The sequence below is a fragment of the Myripristis murdjan genome, chromosome 24, assembly GCF_902150065.1.
Source record: "Myripristis murdjan chromosome 24, fMyrMur1.1, whole genome shotgun sequence".
NCBI classification, from domain to species: Eukaryota; Metazoa; Chordata; class Actinopteri; order Holocentriformes; family Holocentridae; genus Myripristis; species Myripristis murdjan.
In genome coordinates this window covers 7542073-7554810 of record NC_044003.1, presented here as the reverse complement: position 1 = coordinate 7554810, position 12738 = coordinate 7542073, and the positions used below count along the sequence as shown (strand labels likewise).

The 12738-nt window shown below is 41.2% G+C and overlaps 1 protein-coding gene across 4 annotated transcripts in view; it reads left to right on the top strand.

The window, feature by feature from the left end:
* senp6a (SUMO specific peptidase 6a) overlaps nt 1-1894 on the top strand; it is a 48675-nt gene extending 46781 nt beyond the window's left edge. For all 4 annotated transcript variants that reach the window (XM_030047121.1, XM_030047120.1, XM_030047119.1 and 1 more), the window contains one exon: nt 1198-1894. In XM_030047121.1, the coding sequence (XP_029902981.1) occupies nt 1198-1434 (237 nt within the window). In that variant the 3' untranslated portion in view covers nt 1435-1894. The remainder of the gene's footprint in view (nt 1-1197) is intronic.
* The last annotated feature ends 10844 nt before the right edge of the window (nt 1895-12738 follow it).

The window sequence follows — 12738 nt, the reverse complement described above, 5'->3', positions numbered from 1 at the left end:
TAAGGAAAAAAAAAACACCATGATGCCTTTTATACAGGCCATGGAAAATCAACATTTTAGCCGTGGAAAAACATGGAAAACTTAGTGAATTTTACACTTGTCACAGAGCGGGAACCCTGTTCACTGCATCAGTGTGTTTTCAGTCCAACTGGAATGCAGAGCAGTGTGCAAAACAAACGGCAAATTAGTAAGAAAGAACATTTTGAGTTCGTGGAAGTCATCCAACTTCATTTTGACATCAGGGCCGTCCACTCTGTAATGTCCTTTCATTACGGCTGCTGATAAATACCAAGGTACTTTTATTGATCCTGAAGGGAAACTCAGAAAATCAGAGAATTTAATAAATTCTCTTGAAATGTCTATTGAATTTTTCAAATGGGTCACATTACAAGAATATATTAAAGTATCTTCCAGCTCGTTGTATCAGAATATTTCCACTTCTGTTCTGTTGATCACTAGAATTGTTTTTTGTTTTTTTGGTGAAGATGGAAAAGCAAAAGAAAAGGGTGCAAAAAATGACAGACACGGTGAAGACAACAGATTATCAACACAACCAGCAGTGATAACTAATATTAATGTTATTTTTACCCTTTCTAAGAAAAAGTATCTATTATATTAATACAACAATATGTTTTTATAATAAAACGGGTGATTATGCTCCATGATACATTACAATAATCGTGCCTGGGGTTGCAAGTTTATAAGACAGATTCAAAATCGTTCAGGAGGTAAATAAACAACAAAATACTAAACCTGTGTCTATTTGATGGCAATTTGAGCTTAATTAGTGAACAATAATTAAATCTGCAAGATCAGGACCAAACGTATTTCAAGTATAGATCCCAAATTTTATACAGATGTCTTTTATTTTGGAATTTAACAACCTTGTAAGAAACCATAAGGGTGTACAGTCCAGAATTATTTCATGCCATTGTTTCTTAGTTTGGGGTTTTTCATTAATAGTTAGTTTTCATAGCTGCATGTTAATTGTATTGTGATAACATGCAGCCTTTGTGCTTCACATCAAGTAACTTCTCTCAGTAAGATCAGGAATCAGACAGAGGCGGTTTGTATCCAACAGATTTCTAAACATCTGGCTCACCAGAATTGGAAAACCCGGTGGAAACCTGCATCTTTCAGAGATCGGCTCACCTGACGTTTTCGAACTTGTTCTTTTGTTTGTCTTCTTCCCTGCAGAATCCGATTCCCAGTTTCCATCTGCCAGTGAATCTGTCCGAGTGGTTTCCTCAGCAACGGATGAAGACGAAGCGCGAGGAGATCAAGGAGCTCATCCTGAAGATCCAAGCCCAACAAGACCTGGACAAGAAGGAGAGCGACCGGGTGACGGATTCCCCCAGCTCTCCCGAAGAGCCTGAAATCGAAGAGACTTCTGGGTTGGCGGGTGGGCCGCAAAACTTACCCATCAGCCCCTGAACCCCCACCCACCCACCCACCACCACCACTACCCGTGCCCCTCCCCCCACCTCCCAGACCCACAGGGGGCCAAACCTGATTGTACGCTGCTGGTTTCCCACTTGGATATCTCTAAAACGGTCCATACTCCTTCCATTAACAGAAACCCAACACACAAACACACATTTAAATTTGTATTGAATAAAACACAAACTGTAAATATGCTGGAGTTTTTCCGCTGCCTTTGTAATTTACTGTTTTATGACTCGCTTATGACGTGACCCATTAAGTTATGTTTTCATAGATGTTATCTCCAGGAGGATCTGTGCAGAATATACTGTTACGCTCTTGCATCGTATTTTTTATGCTTACAAGTTGTGTAGAGAAGAAGAAGGAGAAGAAGAAGAAGGAGGAGAAAAAAAAAAAACAAAACGAGAAAGTTGCTGTCATTTGTAAGTTATAATCCACCAGTCCGGAAAAGACAAATAATGTTCTCAGAAAGCTCAGTTCCCCGCTCATGAGTCACATAGTTTGGTGCTTGTTGTGTCTCTTCGATGTGGAGTGGACGAAGTTTCAGCATTAAAAACAACCTTAGATGCAAGAGCACTTCCGTTGCCTTAGCTTTTTATTTGTGCTGCTTCCTATCTTAAAGCTGTTGGAGGAATGAAGGCGGTGTCTTTTCAGTGTGTGTTTTGTCACGAGTGTCTCGTTTCTTTTCAGGTACAAAGAAAAAAAAAGAAAGTGTTGCTACAGAGGTCTGGAGTATGAATTTCTTCTTTTCCAGGTCTTCAAATTTTGCAAAATGTAAAAAAAAAGACAAATATAATCCCATTTTTACAGTTTAAAAGCATTATTACCACACATTAAGATTTATTATGAAGAGTATTATTCGGTGTTGTGAAAAATAATTTGACTATTAGAGCGGAATGGCCGAGTTGTCACTTTCCCCAGCCGCTTCATATTGAAAAAAGTCCTTTGAATCCAATCAAGAAGTTAAAGCAGCACAAGGCGACGTTGCACATTAGCGGCCCCAGGTGGCAGCAGGAGGCAACTGACTGAATTTTGGAAACTTGGCTACCCAGTGACGCTGCAGGGCGACGAGGCTCAGCTGATGGCACGTTCACGTCGTATCTGAGGAAGAGATCCGGATGACAAACCACCGCTCCTCCAGCAGATTTCACTTCACTTTTCTTAAGTGGCGTTAATTATATTTGTGTGAATCTCACTGATCGTTTTGATTTTGATGATCTTGGACTACCGGCATTGGTGATTACGCCGCCATTTATGACATTAACGTTTATTTTTTTGTGATTTGTGATCCAAGTGAGCAGCAAGGGAAAAAAGCTTAGGTCATATCAGGTCATATTTATGGTGAATTTTGGATTTTGCACTTCGCTTTCAGTTTGTCAGTTCCTCTAGAGACAGGAGGAGTCCATGCTCGTCGGGATCCACAGTGTCTGATTGGATGAGACCATCTCTGTTGTTGGGTTGGCGTTGGATTTTTACACAAAATTCTCCTGTATTTCTTTTTGCTAAAATTTTCTACCATGTGGCATTCTGAGTCCAGCCTGCAACCTCTCTCGTCCGTCTTCCCTGCTTCTCCCCACTGTAACCCATCCAGTAATCTGAGAATACCACAAAAAAGACAGTAAAATCTTTCCTAGAGAAGCTTTAATGTCTGGAAGAAAGTTTTGAAATAGAAAATGTGTAGGAACATTCAGCTCTGTGTCGGATGTGGACCAAGGAAAACCAGTCTTCTTGGTCAGTTCACAAAAACTGATGGTCAAAGGTGCAGGTTTGGTTTCAACATTGGTTAGGACATTTTTGTGTTTGTTGTTTTTGTGTTTGATTACTCTTGTTCTCTCAGTTCACTTTATTCGGTACATACAGGTGAAACTCAGAAAATTAGAATATCGTGCAAAAGTTCATTTATTTAAGTAATTCAACTTAAAAGGTGAAACTAATATATTATATAGACTCATAACATGCAAAGCAAGATATTTCAAGCCTTTATTTGTTATAATTTTGATGATTATGGCTTACAGCTTATGAAAACCCCAAAAACCAAATCTCAGAAAATTAGAATATTACATGAAATCAATAAAAAAAGGATTTTAAATAAATGAAATGTCAGCCATCTGAAAAGTATAATCATTCATATGTCCTCAGTACTTGGTTGGGCCCCCTTTTGCATGAATTACTGCCTCAATGCGGCGTGGCATAGATGCTGTCAGCCTGTGGCACTGCTGAGGTGTTATGGAAGACCAGGATGCTTCAATAGCGGGCTTCAGCTCTTCTGCATTGTTCGGTCTCATGTCTCTCACCTTTCTCTTGGCAATGCCCCATATATTCTCGATGGGGTTCAGGTCAGGTGAGTTTGCTGGCCAATCAAGCACAGTAATCCCATGGTCATTGAACCAGGTTTTGGTACTTTTGGCACTGTGGGCAGGTGCCAAATCCTGTTGGAAAATGAAATCTGCATCTTCATAAAGCTGGTCTGCTGAAGGAAGCATGAAGTGCTCTAAAATTTTCTGGTAGCCAGCTGCCTTAACTCTGGACTTGATAAAGCACAATGGACCAACACCAGCAGATGACATGGTTCCCCAAATCAACACAGCCTGTGGAAACTTCACACTGGACTTCAAGCATGTTGGATTGTGAGCCTCTCCTTTCTTCCTCCAGACTCTGGGACCTTGGTTTCCAAATGAGATGCAGAATTTGCTCTCATCAGAAAACAGGACTTTGGACCACTGACCAACAGACCAGTTCTTTTTTTCTTTAGCCCAGGTAAGATGTTTTTGACGTTTTTTGTTCAGGAGCGGCTTGACCAGAAGAATACGACATTTGAAGCCAGGATCCAGGATCCGTCTGTGTGTGGTGGCTCTTGAAGCATTCACACCTGCCTCAGTCCACTCCTTGTGAATCTCCCCCACACTTTTGAATGGCCTTTTCCTGACGATCCTCTCTAGGCAGCGGTCATCCCTGCTGCTCGTGCACCTTTTTCGTCCACACTTTTCCCTTCCACTTAACTTTCTATTAATGTGCTTTGATACAGCACTCTGGGAACATCCAACTTGTTTTGCAATTACCTTTTGAGGCTTTCCTTCCTTGTGGAGGGTGTCAATGATGGCTTTCTGCACAACTGTCAGGTCAGCAGTCTTCCCCATGATTGTGAACTCTACTGAACCAGACTGAGAGAGCTTTAAAAGGCTCAGGAACCCTTTGCAGGTGTTTTGGATTAATTAGCTGATTAGAGTGTGACACTTTGAGCTATAATATTGAACCTTTTCACAATATTCTAATTTTCTGAGATTCTGAATTTGGGGTTTTCATAAGCTGTAAGCCATAATCATCAAAATTATAACAAATAAAGGTTTGAAATATCTTGCTTTGCATGTTATGAGTCTATATAATATATTAGTTTCACCTTTTAAGTTGAATTACTTAAATAAATGAACTTTTGCACGATATTCTAATTTTCTGAGTTTCACCTGTATTTGCTCATGCCCAAAATAAGGATGCATGGGTAGATAACCAGGTGCCATGCAGGGTGGAGAGTGCAGGTTTTTATCCCTTTAAAAAAAAAAAAAAAAAAAAAACACACCAGGTGATTTAACTGATTAGTTCCTTCTCTGTTCTTGAAGGTGAGGTAAGGTACAGGTGATTGGGAATCTACGGCTCACCAGAAGGACAAATTAAGACTAAATTTAAATAGCAAAATTCAAAGCTACTTACTAAAGGTCTCTCTCATACACCCACACACAAAAAAGACCCATAAGGATCAGGCAAATCAGTTCGCTGACACATTGAACTGTGACGGCTGTGTTATTTGTCGTTTTTTACAGTCGTGAAGCATCAAGCTGTGGAGGCTATTTTAACCCCTGCTCTGACACTTTTTACTGATTTTTTTTTTGGAGGGAACACGGCCACAATAGGATGAAAAAACGAGCGAGCGAGCCGGATGGTGAATGAAGAGAGAGAGAGAGAGAGAGAGAGAGAGAGAGAGAGAGAGGATGATTTGCTCTATCATCTTTGAAAGAGAGAAATATGTTTAAATTACCATAAACCAAGAAATGGCACATCATTTTAATTTCTACTTTTGTAATATGTAGAAAACACGTACTTTTACTGTGAAAAATTCTGAAGCATGTCATTACACTAAAATTAACCGCGTTATTCTGTTTAAATTACAGACTTCACTCATGTTCATTTAAATTTACAGTACAAAATCTTTCACCATTCATCAAAAACATACCTAAACCATAAATATATACCACAATATACTGTAAATCAGTTTATATTACAGCTGTTATTTTTAAACAAAGTAAATGTAAACAGGTTTGCAATATGTCTTTGTTTGTCTGAGTAGTTTAACATAAAGGAACAACAGCTCTTGACTGTGAAATTTACCGTAATGTCGCATACATTATCACCTTATTTTTTACGGTGAAGTTCTGGCAACCACAGCTGCCAGTGTTTTACTGTAAATTTAGAAACAGTGATACACACAGGTCACATTTATAAGCTTTTAAATGTCTAGTTTAGTATCAACAGCTCAGTCACACTCCCTGGGCGGTTCAGTCACCTGAGAACCGTTTAGCACCAACATTCACCTGATTCCTCGAAAGAGAAAGTCGAGACAAACAGGAGAATACGGGATCCTCTTGCATCAGTAAAAAGAAAAAAAAAATCACCAGTAATACCTCTGAAAGAAAGCACTTGCTGGTACTGTTTGATTTTATTTCTGGGGCGATTTCTAAGCGGCACTAGAGTCAACACAGCTGTGCAGAGACAGAAATACTGAAGCTGTGCTGCTGATATTGTGTTCATTAGGAGAACCAGAGCATGGGAACTGGCAGCTTTAGTTGGTGCTTCATATTCACATGTGCCAGAACAGAGATTACTGTCAACACAGAGAGAGAGAGAGAGGTCTGGGTCAACTTGGAAAACCTGCGAGACTCCGTCGAGCTTTTTATTGCAGCCCCTGAGAAGAACCTGAAACCCTCTGCCCACGTCGCCGCTGCCCTTTCACTGTTACTGTCAAGGATTTAATGTTGCGTAAATATTTTAGACGCTGAGTAAGAGGCCATGCTGAGCCTCGAATGTCAAGTGTGTCCGCTCCCAGGTTTGTCTCCTTTTTCCCTGGGAGACGTTTTCCTGAGCCCTGACATTTACTTTGTACGAGCGCATGAGACATTTCCATAAGACAAAGAACTGCAAATGTGCTACTTGCTTCACTTTACACTGGATCGGTGAATCCCTGAAAGCTGTGCCTTCTGTGTTTTGAACCAGCTCAATCTAATTTTGGTGAAAGGAAAACATGGTAACACTTTACAATAAGAGTACAACAATTAATGTTAGTTAATGCCATAATAAACATTAAGTAACAGGTAATAAACATTAAGGGCTCTAGTTTCCCGGCGCAGCGCAGGGTGGCGCAGTGAGGCGCACCCCGCGCAGAGCTAGTTTCGACAGGCGCAACGCGCGAGGCGAACGGTTTCCAAGTTTCGCAGACGGATCTGCGCCGAGATGGGAGTGGCGGCGCAGCGGGGGGAGGTGTCGACAGATTCAGCTTGGCGCAGTGACAGTTTCGTGCCAAAAGGCTTCGTCGAGGTGCGCCAAAAGCTCGCCTCCTGAAACCACGTCTACTTTCGGCGCAAGGCGCAGCGTGGCTGGCGCAGTGGAAGTTTGGCTGACAGGCGGGCAGTGCGCACACGTCACCACAACCTCACAGGCAGGTTTCCAGAATGTCAGGCACATTAACAATGCAATAAATACCCACAGAAACCACTATTCAATGCTACTATCTCAGTCAGCACATAAACGTACCTCCATATCGACTGTGCCGTCACAACTGATGTCAGATCAAAGGAGATTGGCACCGTTTGGCAGCGTAATGGAAACCCAACCTGATCACCTGTCAGTCAAACAATGTGTCCCATACAGTGATGTCTTTTTTCCAGTTATGGTGTCTGGCGCTGCCCCTGTTAACTACACAGTTTTTCTTCCATATATATCTAAATATTCCACTCTGGGTTTTCGTTATCCGGTAATCACCGGACTATGACTGGTAAAATCTGCCAAAGTCCGGTAATTTTTAAATGTCCGGTGAAAATATTCACAATTTGAATTTTATTAAAACAGTCAATTTCCACGTAATTTTATTTGTAATTAAAAAAAAAAAAAATAGACTGCGTGATCCCTGTCTCCGGTGTACCAGAGGGAGAGAGAGGGTTTTTCTCTGCAGAACCGGATCAAAACAGCGCAGCGAAGTCGCCTGGGGCAGAACAAGGTCACAAGACTGATGCGCATTGCAAGTTGCGGAGAGACACTTGAGACTTTTGATTTTAATTCAGCTGCTGAATTAAGTTTTTATTGCATCTATCTGATTTCAAGTTGGCAGCACGCCGCGTTATTAAAATGATATGAGCCCGTTTTTTTTTGTTTGCAAATTGTAGTTGCAATTGTATGCAACGTTCATGTTAAAAGAGCACAGGCTTGTGCAATATTTATTTATTTATTTTAGACGTTACGCACGTGAGTCAATTGACGGCACTAATTTAATTTGATACAGCCTGCTTTTCAATAAAAAGATTACGCTATAAATTGACATGCCTTGATATCATTCTTATGTAGCCTGCATATAATTTTAAGCTCAGTAAATTCAGATAATATTTGACCGGAATTTCAAACATTTGTCCGGTAAATTGAAAACCTGCCGGTCACGTTGTCCGGTGCCAATTTTTTCTAACGGAATCCCTGATTTGCCCTGCGATGGACTGGCGACCTGTCCAGGGTGTTTCCTTGCCTTCGCCCTATGAGCGCTGGGATAGGCTCCACCACCCCCCCGCGACCCTAGTGAGGATAAGCGGTTTAGAAGATGAATGAATGAATGAAACCCTGATTCCACACATATAGAAAATGTAAAATGCATCGGTTCCTTGCCAGACACTGGGCGTTTAGAACAGCGAATGTAAAAGCTTTCATGAACCGGATTTTGTTTTAATCTCTAGTGTGTTGTTGCATCAGTAAGTGATGGAGTCGAAAGTTGCAAAACAAACATGTAGGTTATTTATATGAATATGGCGAGGATTATCCTTTGAGGTAAAAACATTCATTAAAAATGGGGGCTTCACAGTAAAATTTCTATTTGCTCGTAAAAATCAATAACTTTAACAGACGGTGACAGAGCTGGAAAAAAAGAGATGCGAGGCAGGCAGGTAATGGAAAGACAGGGGACTCAGGAATTTAAGGATAGATGCATGGATGGATGGATGGGTAGTTAGATGGATGGGTGGACAGATGGATGGCAGGTAGCTCCAGCAACATTGCAGCAGCCAAGACTGGCCTCAGTGCGTGTGTGATGCGGCTGCTCTCTTCGTCCATGTCAAATGTGTAGACTACCACTACGCCTTTGCGCAGCGCATTTTAAAGGCGAGGACAGGGGCTCATTTGATTGGTTTAAAGTGAATCGGCTGTGTCAAACCCACACCACGCCTTCTCTCCTCCCTTGCGCCGGTAGGAGGAACGGCGCAGTAGATGCGCCAAGGCGCACGGCGTGCCAAACTTGCAAAATCCACTTGGCCACACCCAGTTGGCGCAGCGCAGCTGCGCTGCGCCCACGCCTCGCCAGGTCTGCGAAACTAGAGCCCTAAGTAACTGTTAACTAACCGTTAACTAATGTGTCTAAGAATCATGTACTAATTCTGTAGATATTATTAACATTAGTAAATGCCATAATAATCATTAACTAACAGTTAATTAACCATTATGGCATTAACTAATTTTAATTCTTGTACTCTTATTGGAAAGTGTTACCCAAAACATTTTTTTTTTTTTTTTTTTTTTTTTTTAAAGTTAAAGCTCACATCAAATTGTGGTGCATGATTTACAGAACTGGCATGAATGGGTGGTTAGAAGTTAAAGGACTGCTGCAGTATTTTTCCAATTCAGATCTTATTTAGATATAGTTTTTTGTCATTTATAAGTGCATACAGCACAACCTCTCCTGTAGCTTTATTTTTGAGAAACGCTTGCACTGCAGATTCTCATTGGGTTTAGACAGAATTTAACGGGGAAACTGCTGACGCCCTCAAAAGCAGGCGCTCATTCTTGTCAGATAGATGTCATACTGGGGAAAAAAGGGTTGTATGATGATTTATGGATTTCAAATTTTAAACGTGGCAAAGTGAGTCGAGACCTGATCAAAAGCACAGATTGGAACTTTTTGTCTGTACAGCACAGAAATTACATCAAAATAAATGTACCATGTTTTTTAACTGTTGCTCCATTGGTCTCTGTTTAAAACCAGTGCAGCAAAGTGGTACAGGTTCTCAAAAAGAGGCATCCTCCATAATCATTCAGCACAGGTTTGACCCAGCTACAATTATCAGCCCTAAGACACTAAAGACTGTGGGCTAAAGGGGACTGATGCAGCTCCTTGTGCTTGGGAAGCCTGGCCAAACAAACTGAAAGCAATCCCAAACCATTTGTGACAGCCTCACCTCGCCCTAACGACTCCGCTTCAGTCTGCACAGTCGTGGGGAGCGTTGGCCGTGTTAGGAGGCTGTGCCCAAACCGGCTCCGACCGACTCCAAAACTGAGTCTGCATCGATAGAAAGTGACACCAAGCCACTGCCGTCCACAGAGGAGCACGTGCAGAGGGATGGAGGAGACTTACTAATTCACACGTAGGTTTAGTCTTGCTATCATGACTTTCTCGTATGTTTTTTCCTTGTACAGCCTCATCACTTAGTGTGAAACCTCATGAAATTACTTGGAGACAACGGAGTTTAAGTGCCACTTGGGTCTTTCAGATGATCACAAACATGAGGTCTTTGGAAACTTTGGGTGTTTTCTCATTGCAACCCATGAAAGACTCTTTGCAAAGGTGAAAATAGTCTCGGTGAAAATCCTAAAGTGAAGTCTCTTTCCAAAACAGTGTAAAGTTAAAATGCCTTTATTTCACATGGCAGTTCTTTGGCAACATGTTGTTTTCTTTCTTTCTTTTTTTCAGAATTGCCATGTAAAATAAAGGCATTTTAACTTTTACCAAGATTTTTTTCACTTTTTTTTTTTTTTTTAATGTGTGGCAGTTCAACATAATTTGTTCCCTATGTTCAAATGACTTGCAGAGTTAATGGCCAAATTAAAACCAGCCAAAAATTTCTGACATGACTGATGAGGATTATTTTGAGGATGCTACACTTTTGCACCTGTAGTTGTGGCGGCACCTTTTGCAAGACACTGACGGCCTCTCCCAGCTCACAGAAATATTAATGCAAAACGGCTGCAGCTGGCTCCTCTTATCTGTGTGCAGAAAGGGAGCGCAGATGTGGCTCCCGGCCCGTCAGCTGGTTTGATAATGAAAGCCAGGCGGCCCGCCGGGATCAGCTTTCAGCCCGGTGTCGAGTGACTTCTTTAGAGCGGAGAGGAGGGAGTGATGACTTGTCTCGTTTTATGTTACTGGACACTAAAAGATTCACGATCCTTGAATTGTGTTTTGTTATGTCATTTGGGAGCAGGTATAGTCGTGCACTCTTCCCACATCTGAGGCGAAACAACTGGGAATGTCTGTTTTATTGACTGATATGATGCAGACTTATCGTTTCCATTTGCTGCTTTAAACACTGGGTAGCTCTTTCCTGCTGCACAGGAAGTGATGCGCTTTACATTTCCAGTTTAATTGCAATAAATGGAAGGAGAAGATGTGAGCAAGAGAAAACTTCTATAACAGAAAATCCACAAGGAAAGACGTTAAAGTCCCTCCTACATTGTTTTGACTGACAGGCGATCTCTGGGAGGTGCAGTGCAGATAAGGCCTCAGAAACACTGCGCCAGTCATAAACTGCATTATTTTGGCATATTTTTGCTTCTCATATAGCCTGCAAATGACAATAATAGCATAAGATGAATATTTTAGGCATTTATCTGTCACTCTGCTGTGGCTTGCAGGGAGTGCCACACTACAGAGAGCTTAGCCTGTGTGTTGCTGTCGCCTTTGATATTATCCCAGCTAATCCCCATCCATCCTGAAGGCATTACTGCTCAATGTCAAATAAGCCAATAGTGACAGCTTTGTGAGGCAATACATATGGGCAGTGATTAGTGACTGCTCTATTTTTAGTTTCTAAACAAAGTCAGAAAAAGTTGACGAACCTGTCGGTTAATAACAGAAAAAAAGGAATCTGAAAAAAAAAAAAAAAAATTCAGAAAAGAGAAAATCAGAAATCAATTAAATCAGCTGCTGTAACAAACCTGCAAACTGATTGGTAATTGCATGCATTTGAAGACAACTGGCTCAAGTACATGCGACGTACAACAATTATTTCTGTTTGGAAAATTTACAGTGAAGTTAATGGTGACCTCTACTGGCAGCCGGTAGGAACTGCAGCATCAACAGAACCTGAGCTGTGGTGGTTTCATGTTTATTTCACAAAAAAAAAAAAAAAAAAGGATCAGAAAATTAGACAGGTGGCTGTAACAGAGATTTTCAGTATGGAAAAAAAAGCTTTATTTTCAGATTTAGCAATAGGATTCAGTTATGTACGTTGATACTCATAATATTTATACTGGTAGCAATAAAACTTCAGATTAGATTGACCTGACAATCCTATTAAGTGTAAATAAAATACCATGTGAAACACTGGAATAATAAAACTGCTATGTTATTTCATTATTTTCTTTCTTTCTTTCCTTTGGTTTATTATGATTGAGGGAGAACAGAAAGAGAGAAAGAACATAAAAAAATCTTCTTCCTTATCATCATCTTCTTCTTCTTGATTATAATTATTATTGTCTGTGTGTGTGTGGTGGTGGCTTGGATTGACAAAAACATCAGGCAAAATATTTACCAAGTTGGTCTGACACCAGTGTTTCATGCCATGAATAATTTTGGTTTGCAAAGTGCAGCTTGGTCGTCATGTGGAGACTCTGTGACCGCACAGAAATCATTACTTATTACACAAATGTGCTTGTGTTGCCGTTTGTTTTCTGGTTTTTCTGGTTTTTAGGTCAGAGGATGCACAGGGGCCCACTCTCTGGGTCTTGCCCCAGGGCTCCAGAAAGCCTCGGGCCGGCCCTGGCTGCAGACACATGAGGCTCAATTTGTGCATAAGGTCAATAATAATCTGAATTTCTTGCACCTTTAAAAAAAAAAAAAATCCATTCACCCATGAACCTGGTGCTCTACCTAACGCACCTGTGCATGCTCTGTTGGTAAATCAGGCATGGAGGTAACACCCCCATCCGCATGCATGTCCCGTACAACGCCCCCTAGCGGGACACACACGCTGTGTTTGCCCTGCGTGTGACGTCACGGGCCAG